General features: G+C 41.4%; 2 protein-coding genes across 2 annotated transcripts; both read left to right on the plus strand.

Annotated features, from left to right (window-relative positions):
• Window positions 1-1940: 1940 nt before the first annotated feature.
• On the plus strand, window positions 1941-9817 carry LOC106640078 (uncharacterized). Its single transcript, XM_014353961.2, has 7 exons — window positions 1941-2081; window positions 5989-6112; window positions 8080-8193; window positions 8544-8681; window positions 8780-8877; window positions 8959-9124; window positions 9323-9817. Exons 1-7 carry the CDS (start codon window positions 1956-1958, stop codon window positions 9427-9429), a joined length of 873 nt encoding a protein of 290 aa, XP_014209447.1. The 5' UTR covers window positions 1941-1955; the 3' UTR covers window positions 9430-9817.
• A 2216-nt stretch (window positions 9818-12033) lies between these two features.
• LOC106640074 (glutaminyl-peptide cyclotransferase) lies at window positions 12034-15714 on the plus strand. Its single transcript, XM_014353955.3, has 7 exons — window positions 12034-12583; window positions 13358-13501; window positions 13586-13852; window positions 13935-14096; window positions 14175-14385; window positions 14470-14620; window positions 14896-15714. Exons 1-7 carry the CDS (start codon window positions 12494-12496, stop codon window positions 14933-14935), a joined length of 1065 nt encoding a protein of 354 aa, XP_014209441.2. The 5' UTR covers window positions 12034-12493; the 3' UTR covers window positions 14936-15714.
• The last annotated feature ends 1327 nt before the right edge of the window (window positions 15715-17041 follow it).

A 17041-nucleotide genomic window follows, 5' to 3' on the forward strand; every position in this document is an offset into this window, starting at 1 on the left:
ATGACATGTATACATGTACCACGATGAAAAGTGCCATAGCGTAAAACTATTTTGAAAATAGCGTCGAAAAAGAAAAAGATGCTCCAAACTTTCAGCTCGTGGTACTTGTGGTACCTATACTTACTTATTGTAGTGTGGCGTATAGCGAGACACAGTAGTTACCGCAGCGAGAGCAGCAGCAGCACTCAAAGTGAAAGGTCAGAAAATGTACGAGTAAGAAGTAAGTATTCGTGATAATGAAAGCGGCGTTCCAAGGCTCCGCTGGACTGGAGGCTGCAGCAGCTGGCACCGTGGCACACAATACGAGATGATGATGATGATGTGCCATTTCGCGCACGGTTGGAAAAAATGACAGACTGGCCCATTCTACTGCAATTATACACTTACTCGAGTGTACCCTCTTAAAAAAATTAAAAAAAAAAAAAAAAAAAAAAAAAAAAAAAAAAAGAATTTACGTGGCAATGGCTTGGATGATTGCACGGGGACAGTATATCGTGTTTACCAACAACAGGCAGGCCTATCAGCCCAATTTTTTTTAGCACGGTATACGCAATGGAATTAATCAAAAACGCCCGTTTGCAAGTTTGAAGCGATCGTGAAACGAGTCATTCGGCCCCGAAGAGGGAGCACATAAATTGTATAGCTCAATGCTTAAAAAAAAGTGTTCAGGTGATGCCAAAAAAAAAGAAGACAAAAAAAAAAAATTCCATGCACACAAGAACAATAACGGGTGCAGAGAGGGATAGAGGGTCCACGAATGAGCCGCGATGGTTGAGCACCTTTTGCCTTATTATAGATATATTATAGGTTTTTTTTTTTTTTTTTTTTTTAACTTCTTGGCAACATCGGCATCAGGAGTCGATTTCAGCCATATATATTTTAGGTTCTTCGTATATACTGCGTGACACACTGCAAGGTGTACAGCCGTGCTCCTCGGCGTAGCCACCTATACTCTTTTCTCACCGCTTCTTCCCAGCATCATCAACCGATACCGATATCCATATACACAAGTCCCAACATATAGTTGTGCGTACACATGGGCTATGTAAGTATGTACGAAATATGTTGCACACGCTCTCTCTCTCTCTTCCAAAGGATCATTCCGTCCGCTTCGTCGTCGGCATACCTGAACGGTCGCTCTCCTCCCCACTGTAGCCGTCAGCAACAGCTCCTTCGCCGACTTTCCTCCCAACGTACATATGTACAAATACCACGGACACAAGGCAAGGTGTATATATAGGGGACCGCCGCTGATTCCCGGGTACGAGGGGGGGCCCCCGTAAGTAAAGCACAAGAGAGCTGCTTCGGGGGACAAGCTACCTACCTACCTACCTACCGTTCTCTCTCTCTCTCTTGTTCTACCTTTCTCTGAGCGCGCGCGGAGAGCTCCCTCGAAGGAGCATATACAAGTCAGGAGGTGGAGAAGGAAAAAACGAGGCGCGCTCCCCGTAGCAGGCAACCGACGCAAGCAGTCTCGATCGGTTCGAGCTCGGCATTGGGCCTCTCCTGCGCTACACACGCCAACCCATATAACTTATATACGAGTGCAGCGCGTGTGACCGTTTAACCATCCTCGTACAGAGAAGCTATAGCTGGCTTGCGTTAATAAAGTGCGGGAGTGGAGCGTGCTCGAGGGGGGGGCTTGTCCTCCGGTGTATATTATCGTTATTTTACCTGTGCTTGTAGTGCCCGCGATATATTACATTATACATACCAGGTACAAAACACCATGCCAAAACTGCCAGCTATGCAGCAGCTAACCACCTGTCCGGCCAACTTTACGTGAGGTCCTCCTCCACCACCCTTGCAGAGAACTAGAGAGAGAGAGAGAGAGATCGTTTGGTTTGAAAATCCGATCCGACACCCCATCACTCGAACACGGATCAACGGCCCAGCAACGACCGGGATAGGGGATCGCAGTTTTCGTTGCTTAAAAATTAAAAACAAAAGTAACCATGCCCTGCTCGGCTATAACTCTCTCGTTGGGCACGATAACCGGCATCATAGCCACGGCTCTCCTGATCATAGCCTTCCTCACGGACAATTGGCTCTACACGGAGGTCAAGCGAGCGCAGATACAGGTGAGCTTCGACACTGTACATATATTACATCCCTTTCCCCTGCTGTGTTTATCATAAATATGGCCCTTATACCTCGATTTTTTTTTTTTTTTTTTTTACTAGTTTCATCCCAAGTACTTCCACTCCCTCCAGCCCCTTCCCTCTGTTTCCTTGGTTTTTTTTTTTTTTTTTTTTATTGCTTTCCATGCCCATAAGTATATGTACACGGTATACCCACGCGTTCCAACCATAAATGTGTGTGCAACCTGCCCACCTGCACTTTATATATTACCTAGACAAGATGACGTGTGGTGCCATATACGTATAATATTATAAGGTACCATTTGATACCTACTTCTCAAAAGATCGTTACTTCAAATGTCGCGTATCGACCGATGTGAAGTAATGAAATGTAATGGGGATAATTTTTCCAGTTGGTCATCTCGTTCACGTATATAAAATATATATATATGAGCAACGGAAGCACAACAGGTGAATCTTTTCTCGATCTTCTCCCCAACACCTATTATGTCTATCCATATATACTTGCAGCCAACCACCGTATAGCTGATGCTGCACCTTCTGTTGGTATCCCCCTATACGATTCTTTAACGCTTAGGCCCGTTAAACCGGATACATGAATTTTCCACGGGGATACTACTTAATTATACAGAGGCGCTGCCGATCTCTGATTTATAAAATGTGTAACACGTATATACATATACCTACAGAATAACGCCGACGAGAGAGAGAGAGAGAGAGAGGTATACATCCTCGTAGAGTTATTCCACCCGTCGTAACTACTATGTAACGGTTAAACGTCTGGTCTGTAAACGGCGATGCCTCCTCGCGAGAAACTGCGTTCTGAAAGCTCAAACTAGTTCATTCGATTGACCGTTGGCACGGCTCTACGGGTACCTTCTACGCACATGTTTGTTTTTTGTTTCATTCTGCCGATTCAGTTCGATCTCGGTGGGTTGTTTTTTCCTCCTTCTCCGTTGCGCAAATCGATATTGTTGTTTGCTTCGATACGATTGCGCACTCGATCGTCACCGGAGTCACTATGACGAGTCGACACCGTTTCCTTGGGCATATATTTATAATACCCATACCAACTTTGGGCCTATGTGGCGCAGTGCCGTTTCGTCCGATGTGTACGGCACTGGTCTCTTTCTAATTGCATCACACACGACGGACCGAACGCTCGCCTAATAGACCCACACGCGCACCCAGCGCTATTGAAAATGATATTCTGGGCGCGCCGTGGTGAGTATACACAAGCTGCGGAATGCCGATCGCCCGGTGCATGGGACCTCGATCCTTTCCTCCTCCTCCTCCTCCTCCTCGACGTCGTCATCTCTTCGCGTGTTTCCGTACACACGCTTATATGTCTACCTATACATTTGGCGTTTCAAGGCTTATGGGTACACGCTTACACGTTTTATTATACGTGGGTTTCCTAAACTTTGGTCGCGAAAGTGAAAGAGAATAAATAAAAAAAAGAACTAAAATTTGGTGCAGGACAAACAAATAATATACAGTTGAATGGGGCACCGCACCATTTATGCACCTGCGTTTGTTTGATAGCGGGCCAGAATCGCCGTTGTTGGGCTGTACACTATGCACCGCGATCCTCGCCCCTAAAAATAAGATATTTTGTGCCCGGTTATATATACATACATGCTGTTTTCGCAAATAAAAACTATTTTTCTGCAGAAATTCCTGACATGACGAGAGGTGAGAATTTAACGGTGAATCCATGCCATTTATGTATACAAGATAATACCTTACACGTTAGCCCCCCACAGTATACAAATATCATATATATATTATACGTACATGGGAGGCAAGTAGCGTGCCTCCTGGTCGCTTCTCATGAACTCTATTATAAGTACCACGATGATTTTCTCGTCTATATAGCTCATAATAAACTTGTACACGCGTACACCTTCATGCATAGGTACATATACCTTTGATGAGTGTAAAAGCAGTACTGTATATATATGCACACCGCAGCTATTATTATACTGTTGTTGTTGTAACATAAGTACACGCGAACTTGCACGCTGATGCATTTTACAATGCACGCGCTTCACGTGTATATACATATAATTATAGACGACGTTTACAGTTAGATATTGCAATGCAGCCGCATTTACAATAATTTACCGCTTCATCTCACATTCGCACACGTGGATGTTAATATAAATATTTTTTGCTTCCCTCCGCGGAAAGTCGCCCGAAAGCTCTCGCCTGAATTCCGATTACCGAGGCTCGCAGCTATATATACTAATCGAGCGCAAAGTTAAAAAAAAAAAAAAAGAGTCGAAAAGTATCGCTACCCCCTATATTATACGCTACTCGAAAAAAAAAAAAAAAAAAAAAAAAAAATGCAAACCAACTTTGTACACTGTACAACCATTATTCGCTGTATATATGTATGCGCTCGCTGAGCCGTAAAGTTTGCGCATAGCTGAGGTGATAGCGCACGCATGCCGCCGCGCAAATATATATACGTAGCCATGCGGCGGGTCTCGTTGGCTGAGAAAGCTGCTTTACCGCATGGTTTTGCGGAGAGAAAAAAAAAAGTGTGAACGAGCGCTGCGTTTGGCATTGTAGTCGCTGCATCGACGGCGAAAAAAGTGGAAAAAAGTGGGCCGCTGTTGTTCTCTCCTCGCCTTATCGATATCACCTATACAGAAGAAAGTCACACTCTTTTCTTTCATTTTCATTCCATAACACACGCGTATACAATATGTTTTATGTTTACTATAACGCCAGAGCTATATAGCTGCATGTAGCGCGTTTTGTTCCAGCAGCCGTACATTTTGCCGGGCACTTTTTGAACGAAATGAGCCGCGAAATGAACATTTCTCGTTCGGCATCGCTGCCGCCGTCTTTCCTTTTCGATCGACTAAGCTTCAGTCTCGCGCGTCTATATAACATTACCACGACGTTCGACAGCACCAGCTCCTCTATTTATGCTTTCTACTCTCGGAGGACACGCGTGCTCGTTCATTTCTCTTTTTTTTTTTTCTAACAAAACACCCACACGTCATCCCAACGCTGATGGAAAAAGAAGTGCCATTTCGCATCGTTGGAACAATAAACTCTCTTGGCTGTATACGATCGCGCGAATAATCAGGAGGTTCAGATGACTTCTGCTCACTGATAAAAAAAAAACACACACACATTTCTTAGAACCAAGAGCACAATGGTTGTTCCAAGTATATTATACGAACCGTCTCTTGAAACGAGGTGGCATTTTTTTACATCTACAATCGCGTGTTTTCTTGTTTGAGACAAATGGTTTCTCAAGTTATCGTTTTTACTTGAAGCGATCGTAGTAAAAATACATTTTTTAGGTTCCGGGAAATGTTATTTTCAGTGCCGATGATGCGTGGTACCCGAAAATCGATATCATTGTTACTTACAATTATAATCCTCGAGTTGGTGCACACAAGAGTCCATCGAGCGGTACTTAATAATATTATATAGGTACACGTTCATGACAAAAGAATAAACCTCGGCTCACTTTTCCCACTGGCTGCATGAGTTCATGGTAAACGTAACTGCACATCCACGTACACATATACATTGTCCATTGTTTACCCACATTGTACTCTTCTTCTTTTTTTTTCCCTCTGGTAATGAACTTTTTCTTTTTTCGAGAGAGACAGGTATTTTCACTGTCACGATCGGCAGATTTCATATCTGTCGTCGTCGAGCCGTTTCATCCTTGACTGTACTTACATTATGCTCGAGACTTTCACTCGAATCGTCTCGGGGAAATCTTCGACACTCACCGCCCCATTGTCGAGCACAAAAATTCTCAATTTGCATGATATAACAATTAACCATACAATGATAATAACGATCTCGTTGCACTCGGTGCTGTATACATAACACCTTGTGATTTCGTTTTCAGCAATACGCATCCAAACACCCCGAACAGACTCACATAGTCGATCAGATAAACAAGAAGTACTACTACTACACGAGGACGCAGGGACTGTTCAGGATATGCTATCCCAAGGATCGGCCGCCCACAGGTAAGACCATACTCTTTTTTCTTCTTTTTCTGTATAACGAAAGCAATCAACGCACTGCGACTATTTGTTCGACCATTGTTTATTAGATATCCGTACGTACCCTCAAGCCTCATTAGGAGAAAGCGGGGGTTCTTTTTTTTCAAATACGCCGAATTTCGCGCGTATGTGTAATAATAACACACTCGGCTGGAACGAGAAAACGCGTAAATGAGTTTTGAGTCGAGCGTTTGTATTTTGAGAAAACGCGACCCATTTTTTTGTTCACCCGGCGAGAGAAGAGCACTGCTAACGGAACGCGCAACGATTTCCAATGCGCCAGCTTGGAATCCGGACGCCCTCGCTCGATTGTCACACACATGTATCATACACATACTGAACTTGATCGCGCGTAAACGAGATATATACATTATTGTGCACCTAAACGTATAAATATGTGGTAAAGATCGAAGGGCGGTATTGTTGTGCCAAAAACGACGAATTTGTAATTAAAGCAACGGAAGTTACACTTGTGTCGCTACGTATACAGTTGGGTTGCGTCGGTGTCCTCCGCCTCATGCCGGAAGCAACGTAGCGGAATGCCAAAACCGATAAGGCCCCGAGTTGCCGAGGCCATCGTTAAGTTTATACGCATATACATATATATATATATATATATATATATACAATGTACTCGTACGTGACGTGCGTTTTCCGCTACCGCGAGCGAGGTGGTACTTGTAGGTATACGTATTACCACGCGCACATGCATCTGGACAAAACGGTAAATCGCACGCTCCTATATAATACGCGTACCGTATCGACTGTGTCTTTTTCCGTCGATCGATCATCGCAAGCTCTTCTCTCTTTGTATTTTAGTCTCTCTTATATCCACGTAAGTAAGTATAGATGCATCGCGCCATTGTCGATTCACAGCGGATGCGATGCCACTCTATATGCTGCCAGACGGGATCGTTGAAATCATCATCCGCTGGTGTGTTTTGCGGGAACATTTAATCAGGTCTCCCACGTGCGTTTTCGCGCGCGTCAGCTTCCTTGCTCAATCCATCCCATAATATATATATATGTTTACAATCGCGATTGTTGCGATTTTTTTTTGTTCGGTACATATACGTGATCGGTATATACGTATAGTTTATGGATGATTGTACCAACGCGCATAACTGTTTTAGTTTGCATGAAATAAAAAAAAAAAAAAAACAAAAAAAAAAACCAATGCACACGTATAGGTAGGTGTAGTGTAGGAATAGGATGGGTACTTTTTTTATTCCGTGTCGGAGAAAACACGACGGAAGGAGGGAGAGTGAGAAAAAGTTAGCCAGGAAAAGATCGTTGACTCGCGCGGTCTTCTAACTGTATTCGCAGAACCTCTATCTACACGTATATGTGTAAAATACACCTGTCATGGCTATATAGCGTGTCTGGCTGGCTACCAATTTTCCGCAGAACCGATGATACCATTGAACCTATACTCGCCTACACGTATACGCAGCAGCGAGTTTTTTTTCCTTTTTTTAATTCGCTCGACAGCGCCGTCGCGTTGTAGCTTATAGACGCGCTTACGAAGCCGCGAGTCGCAACGTAATCATTATTTGTGTGCCCATAGCTGCCTGTATACAATGTATGAGTGGAACTGGGCTGGGCTGGGCGTGCACGTAAAGAGTCTTGGAGCCCACGTCGTTTCCTTTTCGGATACTTGATGATGAACGAGCCGAGGTTCTCGTGTCCCTGGGATGGACACGCGTTACCGTGAAAACGAGCGTACAGTTACCGTATCGAAAAACCTGCGATGACAATAACTCATGGAGCTCGCACATTTTCCATTTCGATCGTGAAATTCATGCTTTGCCGCGGGGGGACGATTGGAAAACGTTAATTAATCACAACTACGTTGCATGGCACTGTGCCCATATATATGCAAGTACAGGGTGGGTAACGCGTGTGGATTTTAATTGATTTGTTTGTTTCAGTGCAAACGTACTTGAGCATGGTCGAGACGCACTGCCACAACATCAACTACTTCCTCTCGAGTGACGACGACGACCAGATGAAGGCGTTCACCGAGGACGCGACCACTCGGCTGAGTAAGTCGACAACCACATGTTTACGAAAATTAATCGATGATCCGTCATATGTCGGGACAATGCGTCATTCCGTTCTTTCGAGAGGCAACTCTTCTTTCAAGAAATGCATTTTTTACTTTTTACCATAACTATACGTGCACGGTAATATACCTGTTGCTGATTTTTACACCAAGACTTTTCAAATCAATCTGTGCGTGTATTCATTGCACGAATGACAAGTGACAATATTATACATGGAGAAGGTGCTGAACAAAATCCAATAGTTGATTTTTTTTTTTTTTTTTTTTTTCAATTGCTTTGGTCCTAAATCACGGCACACCCACTGACTTTGCACGTCTGCCATTTTTCAGATTTGGGACGAGGGGTACTCATACTGTTCATTTGCGCCTTTGCCTCGATATTCGTGTCCCTCTGGACCGGCTTTATCGGCTGCTGGAAGAGGTCGTACGGCAACATCACCGCCACGGCCATTTTCATGCTCCTTGCCTGTGAGTACATTATTCTTTTTACTCAGTATAGACGCAACGACTCCTGCAAATTGCACGAGAATACGTCCTTTACTCTTTTTTCTTTTTTCCACTTGCAGGTTTGCTGAGCGCCGGGGCAATGGGCGTGTGGCACGGGGTCGAGTACTACGAGAAGGAGAAAATCGTCGGCGAAGAGTACTACCAGCAGTGGAGCAACGTGAGTCGTACAATGAAAATTTTATCGACTGCTTGCATGATACCATCCCTGCATGGGGTAAAATATGACCCAACATTATAGGTGCTGAAGGACAACTCGGTGATCTCGTACGACTGGTCGTACATGGTTGCCTGGGTCGGCGTTGGCTGGTCCCTCGTGAGCGCCATACTCTTCATCGCCTCGGCGATATGCCTGAGGGGCGAGAGAATGCGCGAGGAGGCCATGAACATGCAGTACCTTATGCCAGGTACTTGTGCCTATATTACAAGCTTACCTTTTTTTTTTTTTTTTTTTTTTTTTATGAGACGACTTGGTATTCGATCGCGCTTTCTATACCAACAGCCAACCGATTTTATCACGATCGCGTGACTCACGGAGATCATCTTTCAAACATGTATATACCGATACGTACATGTGTAGCTATAACTGAAATTTCTGTCCACAGTCTATCCGCAGAAACAGCAGTACGCGTACGCGGGCTATCCGGCCCCGGCAGCCTACCCTGGGCCCTATTACCACGGATCCCAAAGCTACGCGACCTACAACTACTGACAAGCCCCGGGGAGCTGCGCTTGATCATCATCATCCGCACAGGAGCGTCAAGCCTCTTGCGTTCGACAACGTTATCAACAAGAGTGAATCGTTGCTAACGACAGTGTCGCCTCTTTCGACTCGGACATTAATTTTATTCCTTTCCGACAATAAATTACTTACATATACATTACATGAAGACGCGGTACTTTTGCGTATCGGTTTTTTCTCAATTATAACATAATATGTATACGCTGCGCGCAAAGTATAACAATCAATTTGGCACGCGCGATATTTCTATATATTTTTCGCCCCGTCATTCAGAGTCGCCCAACTTGTTGATGTTCTTGTTATTTCGATCGCTATTGATTTCAATATTTTTTACTACTCAGCATTACACTCGTAGACTCCATAGACAATAATTATGAATAACAAAACCTTAGCGCATACTCGACTTAATATAATATATGTATACACGCGCGCGTGTGTGTGTTAGGTACATACTATCGTGTAACGTAACGTAATTTTATGTATTGTATATCACATTGTAATACGTTATGCTTAATTATCATCTGTTTGGTGCATTATTTAGTTGACGCAGTGTAATTGATACGTTGTCCACGAAAAATACACGCGTGTATCTCGTCGTTTCGCTGAATATTGTGTACGTCTAGGTATATGCTGTCAGTCACGTTGATTCGAGTGCGTCTTGAAAAAAAGAGAGTATAGTCTCTCGACTCATTTACAACTACTTATATATTTTTGTAAAGGTTTACAAATAATGTGCACTAGTGAGTAAGGTAGCGATAAGTTGGCGGGGAAGGAGGACTCGACGAAATTTTAAATTTCCTTAGAAATTATTTTGAACGAACATTTGGATGTTATGAAATAACACTGGTAGGTTCATTACGGTTTATTATTTTTTTAGTGCAATAAAAAAAAAGAGTATGTTTTGTTCTAACAAATAAGTATAATCAAGTTTTCACTCTGTAAAACACGATTTTAAACTGCATCATTATATACACTGCCATAATACCTTGGAAGTGCGTTTTTACGTATATTATTAGATAAAAAAAATTTATATATATATATAATTGAATTTTTTGTATGTATTTGAACGGAAAAAATTTAATAAAAGTTTAATTATTGTATTGCTGTCTCTATGTTATTTCTCGTTTTCCATCGTAACTCAGCCAAAAATGTCACTTTCTACTTATTTCACGGGAGGAAAAAAAAAAATTGGACTTCCTGAACAAGGTACAATAAAAGATCGTATACGTATCACGGAAGGACATAAAGTATCTTTCAGACATCACGTTTGCTGCCAATAAACATTATACGATCCAAGACATTTTTTCGTCCTCTCTAGATGCTGATTTTTTCCCACTCGAAGATGGTTGTAAAATCGTATTTTAAGTTAAAAAAAAGATACTACTTTCTAATGGAATGTAATTTTTTTTTTAATTTTTAGCTCCACCCCCCCCCCCCAAAAAAAACTTAAAGTAGTGAAAACAGTGTTTTTTTATACTGTAGTTTTACATTATGTTAAATGAAAAAAAAAAAATACATATTTTTCCGTACTAGTACATAGATCTACGATTGACAGTATTAATAATAAAAATCATTTTACAGCTTTGTATTTGACCGACCTGCTAAGCGAAAACGTTCAAATACTCTATTGTTATCGGAATAAAAATTAAATCTACTACTGAACTTCTGAATTTTGGAGTTATTTAAAGTCGATGAATAAATTGTTTATACATTTCCAGTTACCACGATGCAATTTAGAAGTATGGCGCTGCAAAGTGACAAAAATGCGTACATGATGAATCGTCAAATTCAAAGCGCTCCATTCGAAAGTTGGAAATCAAAAACATCCGACTTCCAACACCTCGTCGGAGTTTAATTTTGTTGAAAGTCTGGTGGCTCAAACGTATAGAGCGTACTGACAAGTGGAACAGAAAGAAAAAGAGAAATCGCGTTAGTCTCAAGATAATTGAACTCTGGAGCTATTCAAAATTGGTGCTCTCTGACTCCTAACTAAAATTTCGAGCTTTACACCCATGTATAATTATTATTAATGAACGGGCGTTCTTCACTGGGTAGCGCGATACTTATGTATAAAAATTGTGATCAAAACATTCCAGTGGTTTCTTGAATAATTGAATGGAAATACCTATCGAGTTAAGACTATTAGATATGCTCATTCTGTGAATTATTGTTGTTTCACAATACAGTTGGAGTTCTCATATATCACTACCAAATTTTGATCTCTGTGTGGCTTATACCATATAGATACAATATTATTCTAACGTTTCTGTAACGACATCAGAAATTAATTTGCAAAAGCCCAAAATGCGTTTTACAAAAATTCACTTTTTGTTTGCCTTGTAGTAGCCCTTTTTTTTAAGGTAAACTTCAAAACCGAGATTATAATTATCAAGTATCCCCGAAGTATCGATGTGGATGTGTTATATACTGCGTAGGCGTTGACGGAACAGCTGATTTTGGCACACGTATAATCTGCCCACACACGCTCTTCCATTATACTATACAAGTAAACACATCCGACGGTGCAAGTATATAATACATGTGGGGCCATCAGTGCGTGGACCAAATCAGTGCTCGAAGGGCTACCTATACCGAGTACTTGGCTGCATCCTCCAAAAAGTAGCCGAGTATATGCACGTTACATTAGCGTATCGCAACAATGGAATCATCATCGATACCGACTACATCGACGGATCATTGCGCGACTCGGATAAGTAAAAGGAGTCCCGAGGTTGACGTTGGCTGTGTGAGTTGAAACGCGTGTCACCTCCCACGCATCGTCAGCGGTCTTAAGTACTACTTATCCAGTGAAATAACACTTTAATCCAAAAGCCAGCTGTGGCCAAGTCAGCCAACCGAGTCGGCAGCTGTGCCAGAAAGAGTGTACTTATATTTTATCGTCAGCAGGATGGGAGCACCTCCAACTCGAGCGGCAAAGTTCGTCGTGTAGGTGAACGGGTCGGCTCTCGTTTAACCGACAGCGCATGAAAGTTGTTACTGATAAGTAGCTGGTGAGGGGAACAAGTCGACGACGATGCTGTGGATATTCCAGGTCTTCCTGCTCGCGGGCATTGGGTTCCAGAGGCTCCAGTGCGCTACTGTGGTGCCTTTCAGGAAAGCCAAGGTTCGTTGCTTTACACCGCTCCTTACAGTATAATATATAGTCATGTTTATTCCTTTGGACACAACTGCTTCCAACTAGTGTTTTTAATTGTATACGTTAGTTTTAAGGTTACGCCAGCGTCAAAAAATTATACATGCTGTTTTTTTTTTATACATTCGTGTAACTTACTGGTGATTATGGAGTATGGACACCTGTTGCTTATCAACTCACTGCTGGCAGCTGTTTCGGAATTTGAAATTTTCCAAACGTCTCATGAGTCATCGTCCAATGCTGCTTAATGCACACACTTTGTCAGACAATAAGTCCGATAAAACTTTCGAAAGTTGATGAATTCTTCTGTTTATCTGCACCTATATATGTATATATACCCATGTTCCATAAAAGAAAGTAACTTTTAGTTGTTTTTTTTTCGTGTATATGTTATCGTTCGTCACATTACATTACAGGAATTTTTGCTTCCTCGTCATCAAATGAACGCACTTCTGCTGTACAAATATTTCTCTTTACGCGCTCACATCATACAAGATCGATCAAAGTTTTCCTTATTCTCGGTCAAAAAATTTTCCTTACTTTTGTCTCGCCCGAGCATCTGTTTGTATTTTATTGTTTCTTCCGGTTGGATGCAAAACTACACGCTCATGATTGGCGTGTGAGCGGAAAACAATATCATTGAAGTCGAATAAAAATTTTGTTATTTTATTTATATACTACTTACGCCCGGTTGGGTGTGAAGTGGTATTGAATTCATCCTGAAGAAATTAAATATGTTTCCAGCAACTCCACAGCGCAAGCACCTTGACCAGAGATCAAGTAAAGAAACTAGTCGACTTGACCGATGTCAGGCACATGAATTCGGTCCTGGACAATATCTGCATCCCCAGAACCGTGGGAAGTAAGAACCACGAAAACGTCAAGAAGGTCAGACGCATTTTATGCCACGAAAAAGGCACATTATGACATTCATAGTTCCAACGTAATGGTATGCATCCATGTGTATTTCAGTATATAAAAAATAGCCTGACCCAACTTGGCTGGACCGTCGAATCCGACAGATTCAAAGACAAAACGCCGGTCGGGGTGCACGAGTTCGAAAACATCATCGCCACGCTGAATCCCAAAGCCGACAGATATTTGACCCTGGCGTGTCACCACGACTCCAAAATCATGAATTTTGAATTTGTTGGCGCGACTGACAGCGCCGTACCTTGCATGCAACTCATCAACTTGGCCAAGGTCATGGACGGGTACTTGCAGTCGATGAAAAACAATGTGGGTTCCCAATGCGATCTTCATTCAACCCAAAGGTTTCATTGTGAGAATTTACGTATTTTCGTGTGTACTTGTTCCACAGAGAAAATTGAGTCTGATGCTGTTGTTCCTCGACGGCGAGGAGGCGTTTGTCACGTGGAATGATACCGACTCTATTTACGGAGCTCGACACTTGGCATCCAAGTGGCACAATAGGCCTTTCTTCCACAAAAACGAGGACAATCTGACGGAACTGGATAAAATCGTTAGTGGCGCGATGAACGTCGTTCTTACACGAATCCAATTTATATGGCACGTTTTTGACGATATCGATTGCTTTCAGGATTTATTCGTTCTTTTGGATCTCATTGGCGCGCCGAATCCAAAATTTTACAACTATTTCACCACAACTTCCAAATGGTACAAGCTACTGGCCAAGATAGAGAAAGATTTAGGTAGGATGCATCTACTTGAAAAACACCACACACAGTATTTCGATGAGTTTGCATTTCAAGCTGAAATACAAGACGATCATCTTCCGTTTTTGATAAGAGGTAAGTAATTATTTTTTGCTTGATTAACAACTTGGGACGGAATGACGAAAAATAAATAAAAATTCATTCACATTGTATTTTCAGATGTTCCGATTTTGCATTTGATACCAACGCCATTTCCGCGCTTTTGGCACAAATCTGGTGATAACAGGAATGCAATAAACCTGTCTACCGTAGAAAATTTGAATAAAATTTTAAGAGTATTTGTTGCTAAATACTTGGGTAATCCTGGACAGTAAGTAAACACTTTTCAACCCATTCACGCCCATTTTCAAGTAATAAGTTTGATGACGACAATTTTTTTTTTAATATTTGAGAATAAAATGACAACAAAAACAGTTTTCAACGCAATAAGATTTACACAGCGATTCGTATAAGCAATATTAAAAACTTTTTCGTTTGTGAAATCAAGGGCGCGAATGGGTTGAATAAAAATCAATGTGCAATAAAGTAAACATTTTTTGTATTAATATTTAAAAAAAATATCGTGTTTATCCAATATGTGCATAGAGAAGAAAAACCACAATCAGCGGAACGGTTGGAGCTGTAACACGTGCACGGTCTCCATGTTTGAATGAATGCAAGTAAAATTTTTAAACTACTGTTGGAAAAAATTTTTTTTATTTACTTTTTATTATTTCACACTTTTACCAAGCATCTGAATGACTCAGTGCAAATGCGTGCAACGCTTGTATGTTGGACCCTCGATTCCTTTTGTTAACTATTAGATAGCATTTTGTAAGCCATGAAGAAATCACTGAATGTATGAACAATTCGAAATTGGACTCTACTTCTTTGGAAATTTCTTTACATTCTCGATGCTGAATATATTTCAGGATGTACACTTACCATAGCTTCATTCACCAACAGCAAACTTTGAATTTAGCTATTTATAATACAATGACAAAAAAAGTAACTGTAACTATGTACAAACTAACGGTAAAACAACAGCTACACCAGGAATCGCAGAGTGCAATACGGTCTGTTTAAATCAGGGTTTTAGTTTTTTTCAAACTTAATTTTCAATAATTTATACAAGCCATCTAATGAAGTATCTGATTTTCGCGGTTCACGAATCAAGCCACGGCGAGTGTACTTATAACTTTCTATTGATACTCCAAAAGTTTGCAAGTCAACGATTTCAATAAGGAATCTATTAATTTTTTAAACATACTTTTTAATTGTATCACACGAGACCTTACTTCTTAAAATTTTGGTCCCAGTTTTACCTGTTAATTATTTTGAGTATCGATAGAAGACGATCTATGCATGTATACAATCATTAAAATGGGTGTTAGTGGCTACTAGAGAAAATTTCTTCATTCTTTCACTTTACTCTTACTATCTATGTATATACATACAATTTTTCCTATGTAATCTCAATAACTCAATGTTCATTGAATAAATATGTAAATTTTAAGTAAAAGCTTTTCAAGGATTTTCATTCAACCAAATAGATAATCATTCATATCTACTTAAAAAATAATTAAAAATGTTGTGTAGTAATCCTAACGAATAAGTGTTCGTATATGTAGAATAATAAATGTATAACAAAATGAGTATTTTATAATCACTCACCGACACTTTTTGAATTGAAAACCATGAGTTGGTCAAGCTGGCTCCAAAATGAAGTGAATTGACTCGCCTACTCCTTTGCTTGTCTTATGTACTGCTGGCAGGGCAGGCCTCTCCACTACCTGACAGAGTCAGCGAAGAAACACGTAGGTATGCAAGCGATCATGTCTGCGAAACATTTGAACTACTAAGCCTGAATCCCCGAGTACGACAGCTGTCTGCATCTGCAGGAGGCTAGATGGGCAGGTCGACTCTGTAGATCACCAGGTATACATGATTCCCGATGCTAGCAGGAGGGATGCCTTATTTTCACCTGCTGATTCTTTTTCCTTGCATACAAGTACTATCACTGTAGCCCATACATACATAGTCTATAGAAAGAACGGGTAACCGGGTCCAGCTCTTGGCGCCGGCGTGCACGCCCACACAATTAGATATACACACATTTTTAGCTATGAAGTATATGTCCAATCCAATATTTGATGTGGTGATCTCAGTGATCTGACCTGTCATAAGTACCGCCTATCCAAATATTTGCATCGATAATGTGTGCACCTACGGCATGTCCATAGCCTACCGGCACAATTATTGTGGTGTGGGTAATTTATGTGATCTCGATGTAGACAACAAAACAATTTCGCCACCTCGGAACCGCTCTCTTGGGACAATAAAGTTTATAGATCCTGCTGTATAACATTACTACGCACCTGGGTATAATAAATAAGTAACCAATATCCGTACACCACTACTGCATATACATGTTCCCCATGAATCCACGTGATGTTTGACATGTCTAGTACATGGGAAAAGAACAAAACTAACGTCGGTACCACATACAATTACCGTACCGTCACCTATAAGGTTAAGTACAGTGCCCCCGCGGTGGCTGACCCTCTCCGCCTCTTTTCTTCCCCGCTTCGGCTCTTTCCACGCTACGTACACCATATATAGTTATAGTAAAATGCTGTGAAACTAAGGTAAAGGAGAAGAGAGTATAGAAGTGTGAATGCGCATGGAAGAAAGAAAAGAGAAAGAGACTCAAGTTCCGACCGCGTCGTCGCCGCCGCGAGTGATGTCGTGA

Source organism: Copidosoma floridanum, unplaced genomic scaffold, assembly GCF_036245765.1.
Source record: "Copidosoma floridanum isolate Cflo_tuat_1 unplaced genomic scaffold, Cflo_Japanese_pri ptg000007l, whole genome shotgun sequence".
Lineage (NCBI taxonomy): Eukaryota > Metazoa > Arthropoda > Insecta > Hymenoptera > Encyrtidae > Copidosoma > Copidosoma floridanum.